Source organism: Larus michahellis, chromosome 7, assembly GCF_964199755.1.
Source record: "Larus michahellis chromosome 7, bLarMic1.1, whole genome shotgun sequence".
NCBI lineage: Eukaryota > Metazoa > Chordata > Aves > Charadriiformes > Laridae > Larus > Larus michahellis.
Window position 1 is genome coordinate 47,486,284 of NC_133902.1, and position 26,724 is coordinate 47,513,007.

At 46.2% G+C, this 26,724-nt stretch overlaps 1 protein-coding gene across 9 annotated transcripts in view; it reads right to left on the reverse strand.

Annotated features, from left to right (window-relative positions):
* The window catches only part of CLASP1 (cytoplasmic linker associated protein 1), a 184,645-nt gene extending 168,737 nt beyond the window's left edge, over positions 1-15,908 (reverse strand). For 8 of the 9 annotated variants that reach the window (XM_074595301.1, XM_074595304.1, XM_074595303.1 and 5 more), the window contains exons 1-2: positions 15,766-15,897; positions 3,683-4,157 (exon numbers count right to left, since the gene is read on the reverse strand). In XM_074595301.1, coding sequence (XP_074451402.1) covers positions 3,683-3,877 — 195 coding nt within the window. In that variant the 5' untranslated portion in view covers positions 3,878-4,157; positions 15,766-15,897. Of the gene's footprint in view, positions 1-3,682; positions 4,158-15,765 lie in introns of all 9 variants that reach the window. The other variant, XM_074595300.1, reaches the window with a different exon arrangement.
* Positions 15,909-26,724: the final 10,816 nt, after the last annotated feature.

Sequence of the window (26,724 nt, forward strand, 5' to 3'; positions counted from 1 at the left end):
TTGCAACAGCACAGACCACACATCACAGGGAAGAAAAAGGTGCAAGAAACATCATCCCCCATGCTAGATGGAGGAGATGGTACAATACTCTCCTGTTGAGGAGAAGCAGGCAAGAGAAGATGACTACCAAACACCCTCAGTTCACCTCTAGGAATATCAGGCTGGTAGAAAACTACTTTAAGATCCTGGACATATTCCCTTACGCTATACCCCAAAATGACACGTCAATGGCACATCATAGTCTGGGTACAGAGGAAGGCACATCAGCCACAGATGAGTCAGGAGATCCTGCGTGCTTAACATCAGCATTACACAATACTGCCATAAGCAGCTCAAAGTGAGATTGTTCATTGAGGAATTACTGATGATTTCAGCTCTCTCCCCTTGCTATAGGATTGTGAAGCTGAGAGGACATGCTGAAGCCCCTGACACTGCTGTGTTGTTTCATGTCTCAAGACAGCTCAGTGCGGGCCTTAGTTACTGTTCAGGGATTCAAAGCTCTGCAAAACAGTGGTCTCTTTTTTGCTTAGCAGGGGAAGAAATGGAGTCAAGCAGAACCACCATTCTGAGGCAGCACAGACTGAGCAAACAAAGCACATGAGGAAATGAACAGAGGCAGGATTCCTCTTTGGTCTGCAGCATCCTGCAATACCTTCCCCAGCCCAACCTCACTAATATGCCCCACAACTCCTAGTGCCCATGAAAACAGGCTGTCTGCTCTAAGTAACTGAGCAAGAGCTCTCAAAGAGAATTCATCTTTCCACTCTGCACCATTCTTTGGTATTCCACCTACCCCTAAGTACTGCTGGGAAAACACAGACCAGGCAATGCCTGTTGGGTGCAGTTCAAGCACAGATACGCCAGTGGCCTTGCACTGGACCTTAGTGCCTTGCTTCATATAACCCCCATGTTTCCTTGACTTGAAAAGTATCCTGAACTATCCAAGTGCCTTCTGTACCTAAGGCAGCTGCCTGTTATGAAGCAGGGACCAGTGACCAGGTCACAAGGCCATTTGTTAAAAGAGTTTCAGAGTTCTGAGTGCTATCAGAAGGGTGTTGGGTCTCACTGTTTCACACATGATGCTTTTATAGACTTGGATAGCACCAAGGAAAGGAGAAGCATCTCTTCCCCCCCCCATCATTGCTTTTTTGCCACATCACTTGCAAGGGAAGATTGTACTGTCTCCAATCCCAGTGTTGAGGTCAAGGACTTCATAAAACAGTGACAGGTTAAAATAGAAACAACGTACAAAAACCACCAAAACCTAAAAGTGTCAGTGATGGTCACGACTTACATAGCTCAAACTTGTATGCCAATGAGTGAGACAGCTTGAGCCCTCCTTCCTTGTAAAGGCATAGTAATTTCGCCATCAGTTGAGGCTCCTTTTAATCCAAACTGAACTGGATTGCCTCAGAGATGTCACTTCTCTTTGGCTCGCTGATGTTTCCCCAGTGATAACATATAAGCACAAGTGCTTAGTTAGAAGAGTCTTAGACAGGCAGGAGCCATGAATCAACTGGATGCCCTCCCAAGATAATGGGTTTGTTATCCAAAACCAGTCTGAGAGCACACATTTTATCTCTGAAGTGTTAGGAAATTTCAGATCATGCAGATGATCTCAATCTTCATTTTAAGCTGATACTTTTTCAAATGAAGGGAGTGAGGTGAGCACAGAAACAGACTGTGAATATAATGGCTTTTTCAACCATGACCAAACAACTGCAGTTTAGCTCTCCAGATGGCTATTCTAGGGCAGCGATACTTGGCCTTTCACTCCCAGGGTTGTTACGCTAATCCATGAACTGGATCAGATGACACCAGCTACCCTGTTCTCCCTCTCGCCACACAGAGCGAGCTTCTGAACCCCCAACACCACAAGTCATCAGGAAGAAAGGCAACAATAACACAGATGTAGGCACTAAAACAAAAGGAAGAGATTGGCATACGATGATGCACTAAACCTTGGTCAGGTACTGAAGCAAGACCTCTCTACATCACTAACCTCCAGGTAGTCGGCTTGCCCCATTCAAAGGTTCCACATCCTCCATTATACTCAATTCACTGAGAAAACATCCTCCAGACACCCGAGACATGCCTCTGTTACGCCTACTAAAGCTTATTAAACACAGCAAATGCTATCTGTAGAACACGCACATTAATGAACAGTCAGCTCAGCAGCATGAGTTCTAGAACAGACTCACTGCAGTACAGAAGTGCCACCAGCCTGTTACCGGAGAATGAATACCACGGTGAACATCTTCAGTGTTTAGTTTAGCAAACAAAAGACCAGAAAGGGCATTGGAAGAGAGAGAGAATAAGTTATCCTTACAGAAATTCTGCAAGCGAAGTGTGATGCTGGAAGTGCAAAGTACTGCATAGATCCACAACCCACATCACTTCGTAAAATCCATGCAAACAGCACATTTTGTAACTATTTCAAGTTTACTGTGCTTGGGTTACCTTTCCACTGAGAATCACAGAAGTCTAAGAAATCCAGTTAGCAATAAAAGGGGGAATAAGAACATGCAATGCTCTCAGAAAAATCTATGTACACTACTTGTTAATGACAACAAACTAAGATTTCTCCACGTGCTCAGCCAGAATGGATCCTCTGTTGAGACTGTATTGGCTTTGGTGGTTTGTTGTTTTTTCTTGCCAAAAAGCTTTGCCACAGCTGCTTGTTGACAAAAACAAAAAGAAAAATGCAGCTGTGGAGAACACATTGACCAGTACACTGCAATCTCACAACCACTTCTCAATCAAAATTTCCGTTAAAAATAGTGTAAATTGATCTGAGAGCATTCAGCTCCAGAGCACTTGCAACCTACATGGCTAGTCTCTCCTTCACTTCTACTGGAAAGAACTCCAGTACGACTCTCAGCTAATCAGCTTCAGGCTCAGCTCTCTAGGAACTTTAACTCTTAGATATTTCTGGACTTATCAGAAAGGAATAAAGTCTCCAATTATATCCCATATAACAGCTTAAGTACCCTATACTTGTCAGAGTGCCTTGTAAGGGGACCAGGACAGGAATTTTCCAAGCCACAGCTGAGAACACCTCCCCTCTCCACAGTAGATGGGAGTGTTAGGACTTCCTCGCTAAGATCTGTAGGGAGATGAAGCAACTTGACAGAGATAACAAGGCAGTGGAGTTCCATGTCCTACCAACTCATTTGCAACACTGCCAAATCCAACAGAACATACATACATAAACACACACTACCTTTCCTGAGCTAAGTGCAGTAGATCAATTATACTTAAGTTCCCCACAGAAAGTGGGGAAAAAAAAGTCTAGCAAGAAGTAACAACAGTGAAAAATACTGCAGTTTTATAAACTTTTTTTCATATGGCAGGAAATCATCAACATTGCTAACTACTGGGATGATCAAAGCATGCCACCAGCTAACAAGACACATAATGAAACCAGGACAGTACAGAGTACAAACACCAAATGTAAATACATTTATTTAAACCCCAATTACTGAATTCTTACTGCTTTTTGTTCTCAGTATCACATTGGCTATCAACTATGAAGAAATGGGTCAAGAATCGTTGATTCAGCATAATTATCAGCTTACAGAATCGTATGTTAGAAAGTCTACAACACAGCTTTCACTTAGATCAAGTAGCACTTTACATTGAAACTTCTGACTGTAATCACATTCTATCTGACAAATCTTACCTTATAATTGCTGGAATTTACCCAAGAAGTGGCCAGTCCATCAACCATTTTATCCAGCATAGTCTGATCATGTTCGAGATCAGTTGATTTCTGCTTATCTGAGAAGTAATCTATCAATTCCTGGCCAACCTGAAGTCTCTTTCCAACATCCTTCTGCAGCACCTGCGCTAAGCAGTACTCCATACTGGGCTCCATAGTGTCTTAGCAATACAGCACCAGCAAGAAAGCTAGAGGGCAGTAGGTCCGAAAAATCCCTCTATAAACGTACGCAGGAGGTCGCCTCTTTGTTCGATGAAGGTTACTGAGGGTCTGGGTTTCAAAGATGCAATTCTGAGAATGGCAACAATGCACCATGTGTGTGTGAACAGCAGCTGGCAGGATATTAAAAGTCCAATTTAAATAACTAGTAATAGATGAAGCAACGAGCTGTGCTGTACTGTTGAGTCTGCAATAATTCCCAATTCAGCAGGCCATTCTGAAAGAAATGAAAAAGAACAGTATTATAGGTTAAATTAAGACTGGAGCAAAAAAAAGATTGAAAGCATGTCACAAAATAGGTTATTCATATACAGCTGCAAAGCTGTGATAAGCTGGATACGTGCAGCATTGTTCTATTTTAAGGAATCAGACAAGGTAGGTCAGGACAAAAACCTTTGGTTATTCTTTACAACAGCAGTTACCCATCAGTTCCCTAGAAGCTTTAGGGACAGTAAATCTGGAGCTTAATTAAGAGCTGATTAGTAATCAATATTATTGCAACTACCACTGTCACCATCCAACTACAAAGGTAGAGACAAAATCCTTAAGCAGGTCACCAGGAAAACACATCTGCTTTAAGAAGTGAAAGCAGGAAGAGGTCTGGATCCTGTTTTGACTGTTGGCCTTCAGCAATCAATGCCATCAGCTGGCCGGCAGGGTACAGCGCTAACACTGGGCTCCAGGAACGTAAAACAAGTAGTTTTCAAAAATTAGGTGCTCAAGCTGTTTCCAGGCTGAATCCTCTATATATCCCAACTACACATGCCCAGGAAACAGCACTGGCCTAGTGCTATAGTGTAAAGGCAGCCCAATCGACAGTGCCTGTGGTGTCCTGAGAACCAAGGCCAGGCCAAATTTTGCTGCCACTCAGAAGCACAGGATCATCTGTGAAGTAAGCTTTTGGCTTGCGTCTAAAAAGAGTGGCTATGTCTGGGGTTTGGTTATGTTCTCCAACCCTAAAAACCCTCCTGTCCAACAGGGACTCAACTGCAGCTTTTTTTTATTTGTCCCTCCATCTGCAGCCAAACAAATCCCTCCAGGCAGCCAGGGAACAGACCCCAGGTCTGTCCTCCCCCCTCCCACAGACCAGGGCTCCCAGCATCACCATACTGCTTCCTGAAGCACTCCCTCTCACAGGTTTGCTATTTTAGGAGGGTGTGATAGAAATCCAGAGTGTCTTTTTGTTTCCTGTCTAATAATATCTAAATCTAGAAATCTGCCCTACTTTTTCCGCCAGCATAAGGAAAGCAGGTCAAGCTCAGAGCAAGGGAAGAGGCTGCGGAGCAGACACCTGGTTTAATAAACAACTGGAAGGAAGCTGGAGGCACAAGTTCACTAATTGGAAGCACTGGGGCAGCAAATCTAAATACCTTCTGTTTGAGCAAATAAGGCCTTCACAAAAGTCTTAATACAGCAAAGTGGATCTGGCAGCAGATAAGATGCACGCAAGAACCCTAGCCTGGAAACAAAAGCACACCTCACACAGCAGACTATTTCAGTTCATTATCTCACCTCCATCCTCCTTAGCCAGACTTACAAACTGCCACATCTTACCAATACCAAACACAGCATCCAGAGGCAGCACAGAGGCTTGTGGTCTTGAGCTTCCCTAACCCCACAAGCGCTGCCAGACAGGTCCCAGCTGCCTGCACTGCCTATTCCTCAGGCAAGAGGAGTCACCAGAGAGCAGGTCCCTCTGTTCCAGGCAGACAGTTCAAATCCCCACTGGCTGTCGGCGATCAAAACTAGTTCTGTACATCCAGGGACTCACCTCAGCCAACTGCCTGGCAAATCCTACCATCAGCCACAATGTATTGCATGTGCCTGTAGACTAAACTCCCCCCTCACCAGCAAAACCTCCCCCTCCAGAGCCGCAAGGAAGCATTAGCTGCAACTGCACACACAGCACCTAGGGGTTTATGCTAGTGCCATGACAGCTTACTGCTTGTGACCACGACCCCAGGATGAACCGTCTAAGAACATACCAAACTCTCACCATTTTGCTTCAAGTCACTTCAAGACTGATTTGACTTCAAGTTCTAAAATCTTCAACAACACCCCAATCGATACCCTTAGAGCAACTCCTTTTTTCTTTCTAAGAGATACTGCTTCCAAACCAGCGGAAAGCCATGCCTTTTCTTATCGCTGAAGCTACAGTTTCTCACTCATTTCAGTTTAGCACCAACTCTGAAAGCAGTGCTCTGAGCTTTCCTGTGCTCAACCAAAACGGTTCATGACACGGCTCCAACTACCCATGGCAGCACAGGCAAAAAAAACAGGGTTGCTTCAAGCCATCATAAAAGCACACCAGAAGTTTTCCTCCGAGTCTCCCTGTCTGTACCTTTGAATATTGGCCTCTGCCCTGCCCTCTAGCATGGGCTGGTCTTGCTCCTTGCTGCAGGTACTGCAGTTCCGCGAACCAGTGTTAGAGTCTCTAAGCACCTAACAGAAGGGTTTTCACACAGGAGGGCAGCATTTCAGTGGACACCTTGCTAGCAGACAGCTACTGGAGAAGGGGCAGGTAAACGATACTTAGCAGCTACCACGTTCTAGCAGAAGCCTTTCAAGTTAGCTGCGTGGTTTGCTTCCGGACTCCAGAAGCTGCACACGTGTTCAAAAGGGGACTCTTCTGTTAAACTGGATAGAACATGGTGAAGAATGTCCCCTAACTGCTTTTAAAATGGAAATGTGGAACTTGCTTAAACTTGAAAATTCAGATTACAGGAGGGTGTGAATGACTTAGTTGCCACAGAACAGCCATTTTTTATTAACTTCAGACATAGACAAGTCTCAACACATCCAATAAACCATTAGCTGGCCATCCTGCCATGAGAAAGGAGCACTCAAAGTTTCAAGTCTTTCTTCTACATGGTTTTCATTTAAAAGTTTTTAAGTCTCCACCTAGAGGCACAGAAACAATCTTTTAAGCAAACTAACATAAACAAACTTCTCTTCAAGTTCCTCATTTTTTGAAAATGTGAAGAAAGGCATAGGATAAAAGTTATGGTGCACTATAGAAGAACAGATTTGTGTCATAATCTTGAAGACTATAGTCTAAAGAAGATCCACTACGCATTATGGCACCACCATCAAACACATACAGGGGAGGAGAGCCAGAAATACTTTTCAATCCTGGGGAAAACAGTAATAATAAGCCAAGAGGAAAGGCTAAAGCTGGCTTGTATCTACCAGACAACAGGTGTTTAAGTTGCATTTCTTTTTAACTAAAAAAAAAAAAAAAGCTTTTCCACACATGTTAGGAAGTCTGTTGACTCCCCCTCTTCCTCACAGGAGGAAGTGGAAAAAATACCACCTGAGAAAACCAAAACCCAAGATGACAAAAAATGAACCTCCCAGGCAATGAAGCATATGGCTGCTACATCCCATCAAGCTGGAAATGAACTGGGCAGATGCTCCCCACATAACAAGCTTCGGAAAACACAAAGCCACAGTCTCGGACCCAGTGGTCCACTTCTGTTCCTGGAGAATTTAAATGCCATGGGTTTGGGGTAGCCAATGTTACAAGATACAGTTTAGGACTAGGATTTTGAGTACAACCTCTTCCCACAGAAGCACAGTCATGCAGAATTCAAAGCTAACAACTCAGCCTTACAGGTCCTGTGTTTGGAACTCCTCCAAGTTTTGAGGAGGGTTGCGAATATAGGCTCCAAAGCAAGGGTTTTCTCCAATGCTCCTCCTAAGCTTGCGGTTTACACCCAGGGAGACAGGCTAGGCTACGTCTGAGATAATGTCAACGTGTAGACAAGATAGTCTAAGAGAAAAAACCTATTCTCCCCACCATCCCAACTGTCACTGCAAAAATAAAAGCTCGCTCTTTCACTAATAAGCCATCAAAATTATGTTACTGACAGAGGCTTTTACAAAGCACACCTACATTTTCCATCAAGAGCTATCCAGGAGAAAGCCACTAGAGAGGTTTAAGTTTAATGCCAGCTTGGAGCTCAAAATAATTAATTTAAAGGAGAAAGATGACAAAGACTGAACAGCCCAAGGTTACTCAGCCTAGATACTACCACCACAACACTATAAACTGTCTCAGCATGTAGAATAGGTCTATCCGAACAGTAATACGGAAATACTTTTTAGCTAAGATGCTGTGGCAACATTAAACTGCATACATAAGTCAGTGAACTTTTTTCAGTGCTTAGGAGAACCTCACTGACCTCAGACTACATGAAACTCCATTATTCACAATTCTCAAGTAAGGCTTTATCTTAGGATAACTTTACGGGAAATTTTAAATCTTCTTCCTCTTGCAACGAGGAAGGAAACCTGAAGCATGTAAAGAATGCACTACTACTATCCTGGGGTCTTGTCTATACTTGGGAGCTCTTCCAACATAACTATTCAACTTTAAAAATTATGCCCCACTCTCTCCCGCTCTAGTCCACAGGCTGAGTTATCTTTGTCACTTTTCTCTGCCATCTTCATTTGCCAACAAACCAGTGGAGTCCTCAACCTTCCCAGTCAACTACTCTAACACAGCTAACTCAAGGCACAAACTTGCAGAGAGACAAAATATTGCTGCCACTCATTATCACTGTAGGCAAGAGCCAGTGCCACTGGTCTTTCTAGTCATCTTCTTTAAGGGACCTCTGTACCTACTTCCAGCCAATAACCTTAACTTGTAAACAACTTGCAAAAGTGACACCACTTCTCTGGTGTCCTTTTTTGTGTATGTGGTTAGCTACAACCCAGCAGCTGTAGAAATAACACAGCAATACAGTTGTACCAATAAGCCTCCCTCTTCACAGGTCTCAGGACCTAACTGCATGCAAACTTCAGTTTAAAATTGATTCAAGGTACATTAGACAGACACTTCCTTGAACCTTGACTTTCCACAACAAAGAACTCCTCTCCCTACTTCAAGAGATCTCCACCCTAGGCAAATGCAGCAATTTTTCAAATATAAAAGGTACCAGGCATCAAACCTGCAGTAGTTCACTGCTACTGGAAGGTGGGCAGTGTAAATACTAAACTAGTGGGCTTGCCAGCCAAGCCACCTTGGGCAAGAGGTTCAGAGCAATTAGAACAGCACCTAGAAATCACGTCCTCCAAAGACTAGATGGAGATCTCATGAGCAAAGCAGTGTCAAACTGCAGCTCTGCAGTAAGGGTGAGAACTCTTAGTCCTTTGTCCACTCGTTCTCCTCTATTTTTGCTTCAACCTGTACAGCTATTCCCTGCCCAGAGGAAATTTGGTATCAGGCCTTTACAAAGTATGACACTCACTAAGCACTCAAACCTACTCTTCCCTCCATGTGCAAGTAGCAGTGGACAAAGCAGCTGTACTGACAGTCTCCAAGCTCAAAGCATTCTTAGTTGTTCAAACCCTCCGAGAGAATGAGATGACAAGTAAAACATCGAGTGTCCTACTTGAAGAAGAAAGCAACCCTTTTCTGGAGCCAAAGGCAGTTTGCAGGAGACACCCACCCAGCAACTGACAGATGGGCTCTCCCTTTTGTTCACCTGTCTCCATAAGTAGGCAATAATGTTTCTTTAGTGCCCGGGAACATTGCTCAATCACTGTGATTGTTTTAAATCAGTAATTAGTGTTGCCTTGTAGTTGAGCCTGCCCCTAATCCAAAGATGATATCTTAGATTTCCAGCCTGACAACTCATGCTTTTCTAATGAGGAGAAGGGACAGCCCCGTGCTTATCTCAATGTACTAAGTGCCTCTGACTGCACCTTATGCAGAGACTCCTTCCACACCCCCTGTACAGTAACTTTAACTGTCTCCAGACAAAGTAGCCACCACACCTCTAGTACTCGCCAGGACAGCCTTGTTGACAAGCAAAGCACTGCCCATGCCACTTCCCTGCTGGAAGCATTATTAGGTCTTCAGTGGAGGGTTTCTTCCTCCTAACACTAAGGAAGTGTTTGTGAACTGCCTACTGCTGCGGGCAGTTCACCCTCAGAACCACTGAAGAAGTCTGGCTGAAGGCTTCCTAGGACTCTGCTAAATATCAGCTGTTCTTCAGACTTGCTTGGAGTCTATTAAGGGGTTCATGTTTAAAGTACAGACAGAAACAAATTAAACCAGGGCACAACTTCACTGCCATGAAGAAAACTGAGGCAGATTTCTAGAGTGAAGACGGCTGAAAGATTTCCAGGGCTTAAGCTAACTAAGGCCTTCTAGCCTTCACACAATCCTCCTAGGACAGATGCTAGCTGTGAAAGTTGCATTACTCTACCCTGGGTAAGATGAGAGATAAGCTTCACATAACAGGAATTCTTATGCCTCCGCTAAAGGTTTGCATTGCTGCCTCAGTAACTGAACACCTCATAGAGAACTAACGATTTCAGCAAGGCATCAATCTTCCAAAAATCTCAACAGTAACAAAGCTGCAGCAAATCAAGACAACTTGCAGGTCACCTCAATGTGACCCCAATACTCTACACTAATGGAACCACTTTGCAGAGTGGGAATAACCCTTCAAGAGAAGGGTAGAAAATTAGATGAGGTTTAACATCCTTTGTTTTCCTAATACAACCCTTCTCTGAAATTAGTTTGGTTTTAACTTTGTCTGAGACCAAGGACAAGTCTACAATGAGCTTTCAAGGTCTCCTTCCTTTTTAACAGTTTGAGCGCCGAGATGCAGATCAAAATCCTACACCGTTAGGAGCTGCTCTGTGTGACTCCCTTCTGTAGGCATCTCAGGTCATGGTTCCAAGGCATCACACTACAAGCAATTTATTAGGGGCCTACTGGATGTCGGGGGGTGGGGGGCGAGAGAAGAACCAACCCTATCCTCATGACCCTTTACCACTTTACTGACAATTAGAGTAGGGTGGCCCTTCACTAGCCAGACTGCTAGCAGGATGAGTGGCTTCACAGCAGGTATCTGAATCTTGTAAACTCTATTTGTATCACAAGAGATTAAGTCCCTTGGGCTAAGATCACTATTTAGCTGGTCCTGAAGAGGGAAAGCACCTCTTAGTGTACATCGGTTGAAGAAAAAAGGTGGGAGAATACCAAAGACCTCCTATTTTACAGACAGGAATGGGGTAGAAATTCAGTCCATCTCCCAGAGCCACTGCAAAGCAAGTCTCCAGTGGCAGTGGGAACTGAAGGCAAGATCACATGTTGGGGAAAGAAAAAACCCATACCACCACATGCTGGTACAAGATCAGGATAATCTAGTTTTAAAGACATCAGTGGGTTTGCTATAAATTCCATACTCACCTAATCCTCCAGGACCCTGTTATCCCTATTGATGTATAAGTGGTTAGTGACACAGAAGAAGTAGGTAAGTTTTTGTGTACCAAGCCCCAGACAGAACTACCTTGGAAGGAAGTACTTGAAAGACAAGTGCTAGTAGTAAAATGACAGATTGGAATGGAAAAAATAATACACAAGCCCTCAAGGGACACTGAGCGTCCAACTAAGCACCTTTCAGTAAGATTTCTTCCCTCTGCACCCCACATCATTTTCTCAAAACATACGTGTGTATTTTAGACAATCTTAACAAAATGTGTGTGATGTGGGAGTAAAGAAGGCAAAAAAACACTCCAAGCAGTCTACACCTCAAACAAGTTCACTCACAGAAGAGCCTCAGGCAGCTAAGCAGATACTACAGCCACAGACAATGACTTACACGCATACTTGTGACAACAAGTCATGCCAAGATGCTGCTGATATGAAAAACAATCAGCCACCCAAAACTGAACAAGACAGGAACTCAGGCAGGAGCCTGTAAGAGACTGGCTGTGGGAAGCAACAGCAGCAGTTTCTAAGTCAACAGTTTTCAAAAAAGTTAATTTTCTTGGTCTCTCTTCAGGCTTCCCAGCTAATGTCCATCTCTTCCCCATGACTACACACAAGATTGCCTGCATGACAAATAGGGCTCTTTGCCTACCCCTGTTCTTTGGGGATGACAGCTCTCCTGGAAACTGTTGGCCAAGGACAGGAGAACTCTCAGCAGCAGCGCGAGTTCAACTGCTGACAGGGGCCAGCAGAACACAAGCACCTCGGACCTGTTCAGCTCCAGGGAGGGGAAGGAGGGCTACCCTCTGTGCTCGGGCATAAGCAGATTCTATCCAGCCTGGCATTTGCAACCACACATAAGCGGATGGCCAAAGAAATCCCCAAACACAGGCAGAAAGGGATTGCAAGAAGCCACCACTGCATTTAAGATTTATAAACCGTGGGTGGAGGGAGCACAGGACAATGAAGAGTAGAAAGGGGTTTTGTTTGACAATACCATGAATTGGCTAAACTGTAGTGGCAGTTAAGAGACTGCTGGGCTAAGAAACCACAATTTAACAGGCAAAGAGACACATCTGCAATTCCTCCCTTCTGCTCATCATCACCTTGAAACACACGTCAGAATCTGACTCCATTTTGATCAGATCTTTGCCTCAGCAAATCGTTGTTGGTTCAATTTGGCTTTCTGAAATATATTGGAATCTAAAGCATCTACAAGTGTAAAGAGTGCCCTAGCTTAGACCTGAAACACAGAAACGCTGCACCAGGGACTGGCCTGGTTAGGCTGTTTAGCCTATCATTTTGCTGGCAGGAGAAACAAATCAGAGATTTTTAAATCTGCCCATTCACTTCCAATAAACTAATGATTATGACACTTTTCTAACTATTAATTTTGCTGCTCCTACTTGGCATATTGTTTCTAGATGCAGAATGGACATCTTCCTTGTCGAGCCAAACATGCAGAAATTTGATTAAGTGACAGAACAGGAAACCAGATAAACTCAAACACTAACCATGAATTGAGATCACATCTCTTGGAGAGCACCTGCAGCCTCTCAGACCTCAAAACCTATTTGTTGCCACAAAACCCATAACTTGAACAGTTACAACTCCATCCAATTCATCTGGGCTTTGTTCTGGGGTTGGGATTTTTTTTTTTGTGCAAGAGTGCTAGTGCTGCCAGAGAGGTGAAAGTGATCTCTCATGTTTATGACAGCCAGACACTAGTGTGGCACAGAATGCCAAGGAACTTGTGTGTGTTTAGCTCTTCAGTATCCCACTATGCAAAAACTCTTAACTAGCTCATATCAGGCTTTCAGACAGCTTTGAGGACCGGTACCAGGTTGTTCCAATAGACAATATCCAAAACACCAAGTGAGCTCTAAAGAAACATGCAACACAAACTTCAACACTGCTCAGGTTGATGAAAATGAAAAAACTGAGCAAAGCACAACATGGAGTGTAAATCATTAAACAGCGGGATAAAGCTAAGGCCCTTCTGCACAAGACTGCCACAAACATCAACCCTTCATCAAGGAAAGAAGCCAACCCCCCTTTCCTCACAGTCAGACTGTTTGCTTACAAGTTACTAAAGTCACAGTCTGAAGAAAATAATAGACAAAACCAGTCTATTTTATTCACGCAGCTGAGACACCTCTATATACTTGCCAGCATTTTTTTTAATGCTCTGGCAAGTGCTGTTTGAAGGTGCACTGTCAGAATCCAGGAGGAAGCTTCAATGACAACTGCCAGCCACGGAGGCGTCAGCAGCAGCCAGCCCGACCCAGAGGCACGGGGACAAGATCTCCAGGCCCAGTCTAGGCAAGGCCTGAGATAATGAGAGACACAGTGTGACACATGAGCCTGATCCTAAGTCATCTGAGGCCAGAAGGGTACCCATAATGGCAGTCCACAAGCTTCAGAGCCATGTTACTCTCACAAAAATCTGCCTACACATTGAAATGGGGAGGTCATTACTTTATCCATCCAAACATCCAGCCTATTTCACTTTTCTGATAACACAGCATGACCTGCCCTTAACACAAAGGATGGCGAAGGCAAGATCTAGCTCCTCGTGTTGTAACTCATTATGGAAGCTTTCAGACTTGCTGTCAGCTCTCATCCTCTACCAACCAGTAGCCCTGACCAAATTGCCTGATGGATAGGGAAGGGTTGATTAACATATGGGAGAAATAAATAAATCATTTCAGTTCTACCTTATAAATATCTGATTTTCATAACATGTAAGTTATAGCTCAGATTTAAGATTCCTATAGAACTTCAAAGTTGACTGGAGGACTAGCTCAGTTGATCATAGGTGCTCTCTGCAACTGGCCCTCTAGGGAACATCACATGAACTAGAGAAACATTTCCATCTCACAAGCATGCTGCTGTCTCACTTCTAGCGCTGTTCGTTACCAGCCAAGTGAAGCAAGGCCAATGTGTTTAACTTCACGTCATTTTTCTTCTTGAAACAGAAGCTTTCTGATCAATTCCAAGGACTTCACAAGAATGTTGCAGGCATCGGTGTAAAAAAAAAAAAACTCAAACAACTCCACTTATGTTGGCAGCAATTTTTTAAAAAAATTAGACAAACGTTGACTACAAAATACAGAGAGGATCACCTCTGCATCTATCTAGCTGCAGTCCCCTTTTCAGTTGCAAACCTCTTTTAAATCCAGTTCAGAATCCCACAGAGAAGCAAACACTCACACTTCTAATGCCTTTGTAAGATCTCATTTGATAACTACTGATCTAAATGGTGGATCTGCATCATCAGGTATCAAGCAACAATACCTTGGTTTGTCTTCAACAGCATCCAGGTGGCATCAAGAGGAGCACACGATAGAGATGCAACTGCTCAAAAGACGCAGAGAAACAGTTTGCGCTACTGAGCAGCAAAATGGACTCCAACATATTCACCTGAGATGCTGGTACAAGCACTGGGGTGGAGAACACACCTCTGCCCTACCAACACCAGCTCGGCACATGCTCCTTGGCTTAACCCTCACCTGCTTTACTAAACACTGACTTAGGAAATAAGGCTGCGAGGGACAGACAGATCTACTGGTCAGGACAACCCTCACACCTGGGAAGTCTCTGCTCGACTCCACCACTGGCTTCCCATACACCCTTGAGCTTGTCACCCTGCCTCAGTTTCCCACCTTTCTCAAGAAGCTCTGCAGGGGGGCTGGGGAAGGGGGCGGCTTTTCCCTTCCTCACAGGTATCTGAAGACACATACATTGAAAATACCTTACGCATAGCCCCTGCAGGCCTGTATACGCACACTGACAAATAACTGTATTTTATTTATTCAGACCCAGCGCCTCTCCAAAGCGTTTTTTGCAGGATCCATCTAACGATCAATCCATCTCTTTGTACGGGCACAAACTTCCAGACCTCGCCCAACGCGCCTTAAAAATTTTGGTAGAAATAAATGAAGTAAAGCACCACACGTGCACAAAAGGGCCGGCCAAACGCAGGAGCCGAATCCACCCCGAATCCCAAGATGGACTGAAAAACACAGCAGCCCCAAGACGTTACCGCAACCCTGCCCTGCCGAGCGAAGGCAGCACGGCCGCGCTTCCCCCCCACCCCGCTCAGCGACCGCCGGCACCGGCCGAGACCCCCGCGGGAGGCCTCTGCCCTGCCGCGGACCGAGCACCGCCGCCCCTCCGCCCGCCGGGCTGCCGCTGCCCCCGCTCCCCGCCGGCCCCAAGCCCTGTCCGCAGCGGAGCCCGCTAGGAGCCGTGTCCGGCCGCCCCCGTGGCTCGCTGACCCCCGCCGCCCCAGCCGCTGGGCCCCCGCACCCCCGGCTCCCGCTGCGGCCGTTACGCACCGTCCTCCCCCACCCCTCCCCTCAACAACCCGCACCGCCGCCCGACCCCGGGCTGCGCTCCGGCCCTCTACCGCGGGCGGGACGGCCCCTGCGGCGCCAGCCCCGCCCCGCTCCCCTCACGGCCGCGCTCCCCGCCGCCGCCACACAAAGCCCCCGACCGCGCTTCTCCTCATCCCCCCACCGCCACCACCCCACCCGGCGCGGCGGCAGTTCCCCCCACTCCCCGGGCCCAGCGCGGTGCTGGCGACGGACATTACCTGCCGGGGGCGGCGGCGGGGCGGGGGCCGGACGGCGCTCAGTGCCGGCGGCGGCGCCCGCTGCGCTGCATGGCTGCGCCCGCCCCGCTGCCACGGGAAGAATGGGAGCCAGCGCGCATGCGCCACCGCACCCCCTCCGCGCCGGCGCTGCGCCGCCCCGCGCCTCTAGAAGGCTCCCGGGCCGGCAGCGCGCATGCGCGGACACACTCCTCCCCCCCCCCCCCCACCACCACCACCCCGGCACGTACCATAGAGTGCGAGGCGGCGGCTGGGGAACGCGCGCCTCCCGCCGATCTCTATGGTTGGGGGCGGGGGGGAGGGGGGAGACCCCCGGCACGGCGGCGGTGAGGTCAGTGTGCGCCGTGCGCGTGCGCGGCACCGCCCCGCCGCCGCGGCCGTTAGGGGCGGGGCCCGGTCGCCACGGCGACGCCGCGCGCGCGGCGGGAGCCGTTGGGGCTGTGAGGGCCGAGCGGGCGGCTCGCTGTGAGGAGGCGGGCGGGACTATTCCCAGCCATAGCGGGGGTAAGGGCGGGGCGGGCCTCAAAACCCGGGCCCGACCGATTCGGCTTCGGGGAGCGCAGTGCTCCTGGCTGGCGGGCCCTGCTTGTGAGAGGCTTTAATGTGCCAATATTGGGCAGAGAGAGCTTGGGGGCCAAGCGCTGCTCTGTGGAAAGAGGCCTGAGGCTGTGTGTCAGCGCACAGCCCCCCCTTGTAACGATTCCCTATTGAAGGAAAGAGTGTTTTGTGCAGCCTTAGTTAAAAAGCTGCATTTAAAAGCAACTAATTCTTCTAAATGGAACGAGTTGCAGCACTCCTACGATATGACTAACTGAGGTGAAAATAGGAAACAAACTCCCTGTGCAGAGGCTCTTTACCAAGGCACATTTGATTATTTTCTTCCCTAGGCTTACAGCCGCATCTCTCCTGTTGGTTGTAGGGAACCTCCATTTAATCTCAAACACCCCAGCTCTCCTCATCCTCTGCACTGCAGAAAGCAGTCAGCCTCCATAAGGTGATGTAACATCGTGGTTTCCAATAAGTATGTAGTCTGAGCCATCAAAACAGTCCACATGTAAGAACCCTTTGTGGGAAACGTGGTTCCTTTTCAGCCAGATTTTCTTGAAATAATAATGCCCTTCTTCACGGCTTACAGTTTGGCACAGGAATGGCTTTTGGCAAGCCCACTCCAAAGAGACCTAAATTTGCTAATTTGTTCTTTCCCACCACCAGGTTCCAGAGCAATATGTAACTGCTGGTTTGCATGAAGGAATCAACATAGGTCAAATGTACAAAGTGGAACAGGCTGCGCAGATGTCAAGAGAAAGCTGGGGATATTACTGCTTAAAAGGATGCCAGCTCTGTGTAAACTGAACGAACGCAGGTGATTACAAACCAGCTTTAGAAATTACCTTGGTTCTCACCCCCCCCGGCAGTAGCTAATCTCCTGAGAGCCCTAACTAGCTAAGTACTACCCACGTCTAGTAGAGACACAATAGCTCTCAACCTACTGTGGCTTTCCAGTTCCCACATGACTGCCCATGTGCGCTCAGGGAAGGGCCAGCCCCTGTGCTGAGTGCTCTCCCACCCCAACTGCCCAGTTCTGCAACCAGGACTCCAGTTGTTTGCCCTTCTCTCGTTTTGCAGTCTTCTAACAGCAGCTGACGACAAGGCAGGATCATCAGTACATTAATAAAGCACCAATCATTCCAGTTCATCTGAATCTGTTAGAACTATAGGCAAAGTTTTCTTGGAGACTCTAGATAGTTCCCTCTCTGCTACCTGAAATACCACCACATTCCATTTTGAGCAAGAAAATGAGATAAAAATTGATCAAATATTTTTAAGTTAGCTGAATTACGATAACCAATATTTCATTTAGCTTCCATAAGAAATCAATAATTGTGTATTGCACGTTTGCTGTGAATTCATTCTCTTCAGTGTTACAATAGAGCCATTTACCTTGGAAATCTCTCAATACTGCCTTCTGATATAATGGGGTGTTTGCCCTTCTTTTCATAGATTCTTACTTCTGGCAATTTTAGAGTCACTGTTTGGCAGTCTAAAGCTTCATAGAGAAATGCTGACAGACGCAGTTGTCTTGGTTTTTAAGTACTTTTCCCCCCCCTTCCCAGATAGAACTTGCACAGAAAATACAATTTTTCTTTTCTCTTTTGTTGCAAGACTTCAGGTGACAACTTCAAGAAACTTCAAAGCTTCCTCACTGTGAAATCAACAGATAGACTGCAAACACAGTCTGTATGTGTTTTCTTCACATTTTTATTATAAAACAGGTAGTCTCTGCACAAAAAATACATTTCTCTGTCATTTAATCAGCTCTATCTATTATTTTGGGGTTTTCTGTTATTACATGACCGTTTCCTTGGTTTCCTTTGTTCCCTGCAGAGACTTTTAGAACAGTTTATATCTGTATTTTTAAGATAACCAAATTGTTCCATGAGCAGCAGCACTAATGATGCCTGCTTTCCTACACATCTGTGTTCTTTGTCCCTCTAATCCGCCCTGCTCTCTCTCAGCAGCCCTACCTTCCTTTGTGTGTCCTGTGACACTCCCCTCTAAGAAGACACAGGCAGCACAAGGTACGGTTAGTCCAGGGCTGTACCCATGTGCAGATCGACTGGCAGGCTGCTGCCAAAGGAACCACACCATGCCCGAGCTCCCTCCTGCCTTTCCCTGAGGCTGGAAATCATTATTTCTCTCCTCCCGTTCTCATGAAATGTGAGATTCTTTCCTCCTCCCTAAATGCTGAAAAGGAAAAAGGAGGGGGTTAGCCTGACAGATGAATAGATGCAGACAGACTGATCACATAAGCCTCATTTTCATTAGGAAAATAAGTCTAAAATACATTGTAACCTGCAGGTTTTCTTTAAACTTCTTAAAAGTAGGCAGTGAAGGCACTGTTCTGATTCTTGCCCTTTAGGTTTCTTAAAATTAATCTCTACTGCATATAGTACTGCACTATATTGCACACTTCATCCTGCTTTCTCTAATAGAATACTGTCCTTTCATGGATATTTCTTTTTATCTTTCTTTTAGAGTCTCACAGCATCTCAGCGTTCTTTAATTGTGTTCAGAGGAGGCTCTTGATTATGCTGTGCCGCCCATCAGCTTTCAGAGGGACACTGATCATTAGTTCTAGCACCATCTATGACAGGCCTGTGTGCCTGTTGCCTGTGACATTTCACAATGGAAACCCACCATGAGGGCATGCTGGGATACCCCAAGAGCAACCAGATCCAAGCTTCCGGATGGAATCCAATCTGCACAGATACCTCAGCTTCTCTGAAGGTACTGTTAGGTAATGACCATGCTATTTCTAACCAGTCCTCGGGGATTCATCCCAGGGTGCAGAAACGACTCTCTAAATGAAGGAAACTGGAGGAGCTGCTACCGTCACATGTTAAGTGCATGACAAGGACTTCACTACCACTGGTTTTAACAGCAGGCATTTGGCATTACCCTTATAAATAACATACCTAAAAAAGGTACTTCTTACTATGCTCTCCTTTCTGAAAGATCTGCATTTACTTACCTACCTCGCACATGAATCTCCAACAAAAACAGACTAGTGCAGCAGAAAGGTAGGAACACCTGTCTCCTGAGAGGACACTGTTCCCAATGAAGTAGCATGTATCTCTCTCATCGGTCCACCTGCAAAGGACACTGTTCCCCACCTGTTGAGAAAGGTCTGGTTTGTCACGAGTAGGAGGTGTGTGCCTATACACGTGCAAAATAAAGCACAGTCCATTTGCAAGATGAAACAGGAGAGCAGCGCATGGACATCTGCAGTGAGGGCACAGAAAGCTGTGAGGAAGCGCAAAGTAAAACCAGAAAGCTTTTTTTGAAATAAAGGAATGTATGGATATTCTAGCTTTCATTTCCCAACACTGCTCTTTCAAACAAAAAACGTCAACAAACTAGAACTAGTGGGAAGCAGAGGGATGGACTGGGAGGGAGAGGCTCTATTTCGTTAGAAACACTGACTATACCTGAGCGACCTGCTCTTCCCTTTCCTTCAGGGCCCTTTTGCACAATGTCTGCTCAGGGATCCGAGGGCTCCAAGGAGAAACGTATTCATTTATGAATGTCAGTATGATGATGTATTTGCACATGACAGCAGAGGCAGCAGCACCAAAGCCTGGCTTCCCCTGGGTTGCTTCCCTAGAGTTGAGCACACTGCCATGCAGACTTAGAAGCCACATTTCCTTTATGTGCTATCCAGACTTGACTACTTGACTTCAGATCAACATTAAATTTAATAATTCCTCGTTCTTTCCTTTGCACGTGGCAGTTGTCACAGCCCCAGATTCGAGCACTTTCAGTTCAGACAATATGCTCCTGCACTGCTATCTTTAATTGGCACTTTCCTGCCAAGCCTCAGCGTTTTGCATTGGGCTTTTTCCACGTGAGAGCTGCCACAAACAAAGCAGCCCGCTGACCCACTTAACTCCCACGTGAAGGCACATGAAGCTTCGCTTCGGTCACCAAACAGAAAAGAAAAAGCGAGCGGAGAAGGTTTTGATTAAAGGGAAGTGAGCAAATGGCTTCAAGGCTCATCGTGTGCACATGGGCATGTCTGCGTGTGTTCACTCCTTGCAGAAATTTGGCCACCCAGGGAGAAACATCACATACAAAGCAGGTAGCCTTCATGCAGTGTGAATTGGGTTTGATTTGAGATTTTCTGTTGGCATGAAAGTCCTGTGAGCCATGAGACATCCCCATGGGCCTCCTGCTCTGACCTGAAGTGACTGCCTCCAGGGTGGCAGGGGACAGTTCATTCGCCCCGGCCAAAACATCAAGGAAGGTACCAATTAGTGTTAATTGAGACGTTCTTTGTTTTGTAACTGGAGTCTGAGCAGAAACCCCCCCAAAACTGAACACAGGCTACTGGTAACAGCTTTCCACCCTTTCTGATCTGAGCTAGGTTTAATGCAGCAGCCTAGAAGAAGGTCTTTAGTCTTAACAAGGCACAAGCACTAGGTCTTGCATTTGCATCAGAGACCATATTTTTCCTGGCTTGTCCCAAGCCTCTGGGAAGAGACATTTACGGGTCAAACTAACAGGAGTCCTATTTTTGTCTTGCACTTTAATTTACATTAAACAACATTTCAGTCCCATTTCCTCTTCCCTCATAATTCCCCATTTACACTCTTTCAAATGGATTTACCTCTTCCTGTGCTTGTTCTCTATAGTCATCTGCTGTTATTTTATATAGTTATCTGTGTTATTTTATCTTTTTTTCCACCACCCAAACATTTACAATTATGCTCACATCTCTTTTTTTTTTTTTATACTTGCATATCACACATGCACATACCTTAGCAGCATGGATTCTTTTAATCTTTGAAAAACATTTCCTTTTTATCCTCACCCAAATATCAAGCCAACTGGAAAGTGACACATCAAGGTTAGGAATGCAGTCTGCTCCTGACAAGGAAAAAATGCTGAGCTTTGCAAGAGAGGCTAAGTGGATTAAGATCCTTTTTAAAGATTAGGTCACCCTTCACCCCAAATGCAGATTTCTACTGAAATTAATGGAAGCTCTTACAAAATGCAATGGGAGGGCTGACACTGAACAGCAACACAGCAAACGTATACCAGCAGCTCACTCAAAACCGATTGTCCAAATCACCGACTCCAAATGGTTCTTAACAACCGACTGATTGAATCTATACTACATATTAACACGGCAGGATTTCATCTTGTAAAATTATGAGCTGATGGGGAAAAAAAGCTGAGCTAGTAGTTCTCAGGATAAAAACTTGGGCTGTGATTCATCCGATGTGACATTACATGAAAGGACAGGTTTGCCTTAGGAGAATCCACACCGCCTCTGATACTAGCCCTTTATGCTCACATAGCTCCTGCCAGCCCAGTCACAAAGCTCTGGCAGCTGCCGCAGCTCCACACCTGGATGGTTTGTTTTTCAGGATACAATTCAATAGAACACATTTTAAGAATTGCCCAGCTAGCAAACCACAAACATCATGTCTTTGTGGGGCATACCTGAGGGAAAAGCCTTATAGATTTGCCTTACATTTCCTCTGCCCGTCGCTTCTGGGCAGCTTAACCTGGTCCTTCTAACAGTCAGACCTGAAAATGCAGCTCAGCACCTGCAAGTCACACTGGGTTCCTTCCAGCTCTCACATCAACAGAAATAAAAACACTGCAGGCAACAAAGCAGCTCTACTGCTGCGACTGGCGCAGCCCCCTGCTCGCTCCCCACCACACGACTGCCTTCTGCAGGGCATGATGGTGAGACACAGTAACTCTGAGTACACCCAGCAAGCAAGACGGAGAGGCAAGGTGCTGCCTTCACTCTCAAAATGGTACAACGCTTTCGGCCTTGCAAAGCCACCCTGACAGAAGTAACTCTACTTCCCTGCTCGTTTTAAAGAAACGAAAATACATGCAAGATGGGGATTTGTGCAAGCACTTGTGGGCAACTGACAGCAATGCCACACTGAGGAGCAAGCAGCCTGATTTCCAGGTCTGTACCTGCCCCCCAAGCCCTCCTCTCAGTCAACACTGGAAAATGCACAGAAAAAAACAGGCTTTCTAGAATCATTATCCTAAAAAAACAGTTTTATTTGTTTTTCTCCTCCCTGTTCTTTAAAACAAGAAGTTTCAAATCCAGGCCAGGTCCCAGACTCTACGTGATGGGTCAAGTGCAGGGTTGAATGTGCGACCACAAAAAAGAGGTGACACCAGAGCCTGTGGCTCACTGCAGACACCCATCTTGCTGTCTCGAAGTCCTGCAGCATTTGTCCTCAGAATCCTGCCCGCTCTCTTCAACACCACATTTGAAGAAAATGATAAACCAGCATTTTCTTCTCTGCTCAGAGCCAAGACTTGTATAGGAGCTTCTCTGTAGCTTATGCTTTCCCATCACAGGAGATACACATCATTACTGGCCACAGACACTCAGATGTGTAACTAGTCCAAGCCTCCCAGGACAGCCAGCATCTCTGTCCCTGCCATATGCTTAATTAATGCTGAGCGGGAGAAGTGATGAGAGGCCTTGCTGCACCCTGCATGGAAGAAAATGTTTCACTATTAGCAATTCTCACTCATGCAGTTAACCGTTTCCTCGGCTTGCTCTAACAGCTGCTGGCCTTGGGCAGGGGGGGATGTGCCTGGATTTGCGGTGCCAGGCAGCAGCCCTGCTGTGCAGAATGGCCCTCCCCACCGCCTCCATTCCAGCAGCACCCTGGGGTGGTCGCCCACATGTCTCTGGCCAAGAATGTGCAGATTACCGCTACCTGGAGTTGGATGTTACAAGGCTTTGTGGGTTAGGTTATAAACTCTGGAAAACAGGATGTGTTTGAACAGCATCTTGGACAATGAAGGAGTCTGGTCCTAGAGGAAGACTCATGGGTGCTCCTGGAAAACACTTAATGGAGATCACGTCCACTATAATCCTGTTACCTGCTTCCCTGGCTTTCACCTGCAACATCCCGCCCAGGGCAGGGATCTGCACAGCACCTCACCCAACAAACACAGCCCTACCCTGGCTAGCTGCATCAGACAGGCAAAGTGAGAACCAAAGACCCCAGCACTGTGAAGGGAACGCTGGGAGAGGAGGAATTTGCTAGAGCTACCTTCTGTTTTGCTGGTGCCTTACTTGGAGAGGATGCACCCCTCGGAGCCATACACAAATCCTCCCTTGCACCATGAGCTATTTGTAGACAGGTTCTAGCCTTGTTCCTTGGGGCTGCAGCCGTTTTTAAAAGCCAGGTATGCAAACAAACAGGCTTGTTACTGGCAAGAGCAAGCGTCACTTGCCCAGCCTGCTCTCCTCCTCCACTCAGGGCTCACAAACAAGCACTAGCACTTGGACCACGGTTTGCAGCACACTCCCTACACACTGTACAGCCGGGCAACCCGCAGCACATCTAACAGGCAAAACAAGTAAGAAAAACATCAAACTGTATCTTTAATTTCAAGCAGTTTAACACTGCCAAATTCACCAACGCTTTTTTCTCCAGAGGTGAGCACTGGCTTCATCATTGCTTTCTCCCCTCTATTTTGCATCCAATTCTGCTTTTCTCCCGCCCCATTCCTCTTTTACTTCCAGTGCTTCATGTGCTGGGGAATGCCGTGCACTCCTAAGCCCAGCTCCCCTTCCTGCAAACAGAGAAATCTAAATAAATGAGTGTAAATTAGCAGACTTTACTATCACCTAAGTGTTTCTGAAGCTTGAAAATGGTATTACATAAGTAGGTGTTCAGTAACCCAGCTCCACAGCCATTCATTACAGAAAGGCAGAGAGCTTGCATGTTATGCCTTGAAACCAAAGCCCCAACACTCCTAGCACCCCAGTAAAAACAGCTCACAGCCTGCCCTAAAATCAGTGGCCAGGAGGTTTGTGTTTGTCCAAGACAAATGAACAAATGATTGGAGCTGAGAAATAAAAATCAGCGCAAGGACTGAGGCATAACTCATGACACAGCACATCTGTCCACTTGCTACGGAAACTATGTTTGGCAAGTATCAGGTGTCTGAATTTCTGCTTATGTACATCTCCCAGGACAGCAGTGTATTAATAACACAGGCAGCCTAAAAACAGAAACTATCACCAAGAAAAGCCACCCTTCTGCTCAGACTTCCTTGCTGTAGCCTGGGTATTGTTGTTGTGCTTCACTCAAACAGCACAGAATTTTGTTTCCTTGCTTTTCAGATTTGCCATCTAAGCTGATCTCAATTGAAGGAAGACCAATAAACAAAAGGAAGGGAAAGGAAAATTATAGCAGGAAGCAAACCTTATTGTAAGCACAGCTTTCTTGAATGTCTTTCCTTCAAGGCTCATGTTGTCATGCAAATATGGAGAGCGAGCAGCAACCAGGGTGCCAGCTTAAAGGCACAAACCTTTTCAAGAGGTCTGCAGAGCATAAGCCCCTGGAAGCTCATGCATGTAGACAAGATAGACCAGGTACAGCAAGTAGCGTGAAAAGAAGCCCCAGAGTCAAACATGGAAGAAAGCAGCAAGCAGACACGGGCTTCCAGGCAGGGGCAGAACACCGGGCACAGAGAGGAACACAGTAACAGAAACAGAGTAGGAAAAAATCATCTCCAGGTTCAAAATGCAGGCTAGGGAGTTGGAACGGGAAGCACAGGAAGGGAGCTGCTCAAGCTTCAGTGAACATGGAATGGCACTGGGTAGGTTACTCTAGATTAAGTTTTCTTAAGAGCAGCTTTAACTCAACAGCCTTGGAAGGACTATTTGTGGTAGCACCAAAGAAATGGGCATATTTGATTAAGATCCGTACAGGTTTCTCCCATATTCTTAAATCATGTTACAGATGCGTTAGTCACACCAATGCAGCCGGCCACTCCAAACTACACAGGTTTCTTTATAACTGAGAGGTCAGGAAACCTTGTGCGCCCTTTGTCAGAGGGCAGCGTGTGTCCACACAACTGAAGAGTGCTGCCCCCCGGTGTCAGACTGCTCCCAAGAGACTCAGCTCCAGACAGGAAACAGTGCAGCCACGTTTCTAGTTCATCTTGACCCAACAGACATCTTTATTTGCATGAAAGTGAGGAACATGGACTTTCAAAGAAAACTGTGCATTCTGGGCAGACGTACAACGACACTTCTCTTCTGCTGCTCTCTGCCATATGAAGTCCAGGTAGAAAAGTTTTTTCAGAGCTGCATGTCAGCTACTAACAGATAAGCAATTACTGCCAGCCGCTCTGATCACGTTTACTTTGAACCTTAGCTAAGGATATATTTTCCACAGGTTTGAGATCTAAACACTGCCTGTTTCCCATTAAACAATGCATGGAGAAGAATGCCTGCAGGTGTACACAGCAACACCGCTACTAAAAAGCAAGGACTGTCAGTGACCATTGGGCTGCTTAACAGATTTCCCTAGCATGCCGGAGATAGATGACAAGCATTTGATAGAAAGACGTGCTCATCCAAGCGGCTTCCCCGACAGTTTAGAGCAACAAAGGAGAATGATCTAATTTGAGTCAGCGAGAGAACGTCATTACGATCACATGATTATTCAAGTGATCAGGCCAGATAGGACAGAATTAGCCAGGCCAATGGTTCAGATTTCTTCTCCTCTGCCAGGAGTCCGACTCTTAAAATAACCAAGGAATTAGCGCCAGCCACCCACCTGAGCAGCTGGTTATCGTCACCTGGGCTTTCCTCTGAAATCTTCTGCCAAGCCTGACCTACAGCCAACACTGCAGCAGTAGAGTGTGTTTCATCTCCGACAATAAAAGATCAAGGCTAATTACGTGCCACAAAACTCAAACTGGAATTTCTGCAGGTCTCAGATTTGCAATAAAATCCAAATTCTAATTGCACAGTGAAACTGCATTTTCAAACTGGACTGGTTATTTGCAGTCAGCTATGACAGGTTATGTTGGAACAAGAATAAATCTTGATGCGCAACAAAAAGCTACACTCAGTTCTCTGAACTCATACTATTGGTGACAAAACCCTGTTTTCCCATTCCCGGTTCACCCATCCAAACGCTTATTACAATATTGTGATGTGCTTACCACCTCCTGAAGCAAAAGACATCCTTGTTTCACACAGGCAGTGAAACTAAAATACAGGGATAAGGTGCTGCAGGGCCCAGAGGACAACAGAACTCCTAATACAACCCAAACTGCTCTGGGTGCATCTTTTCAAAGAGCCTCGCTCACTCTGAGAACAGCCGGTCAAAAGAGAGTTGTCACTATTTGCTCCTCTCCACAGTCCCCCAAGAAGTCCCTCTAAAGGCAGCCACACTTTGCAGGTCCTTGAATGTTTTCTGAACCAGGCAACAGCACGTTTATGGCACACAAACCCCCAAAGAATTAGCAAGTTACCTTCGTCTGGTCAGCCCAGAGGAAAAGCAGTATGTCAGTACGTGCATGCCTGGGACCTCTGCAGCGTGAAATGCCTTTTACACAGGTGTGTGAGGAATGAAAGTGTAGCTGTGA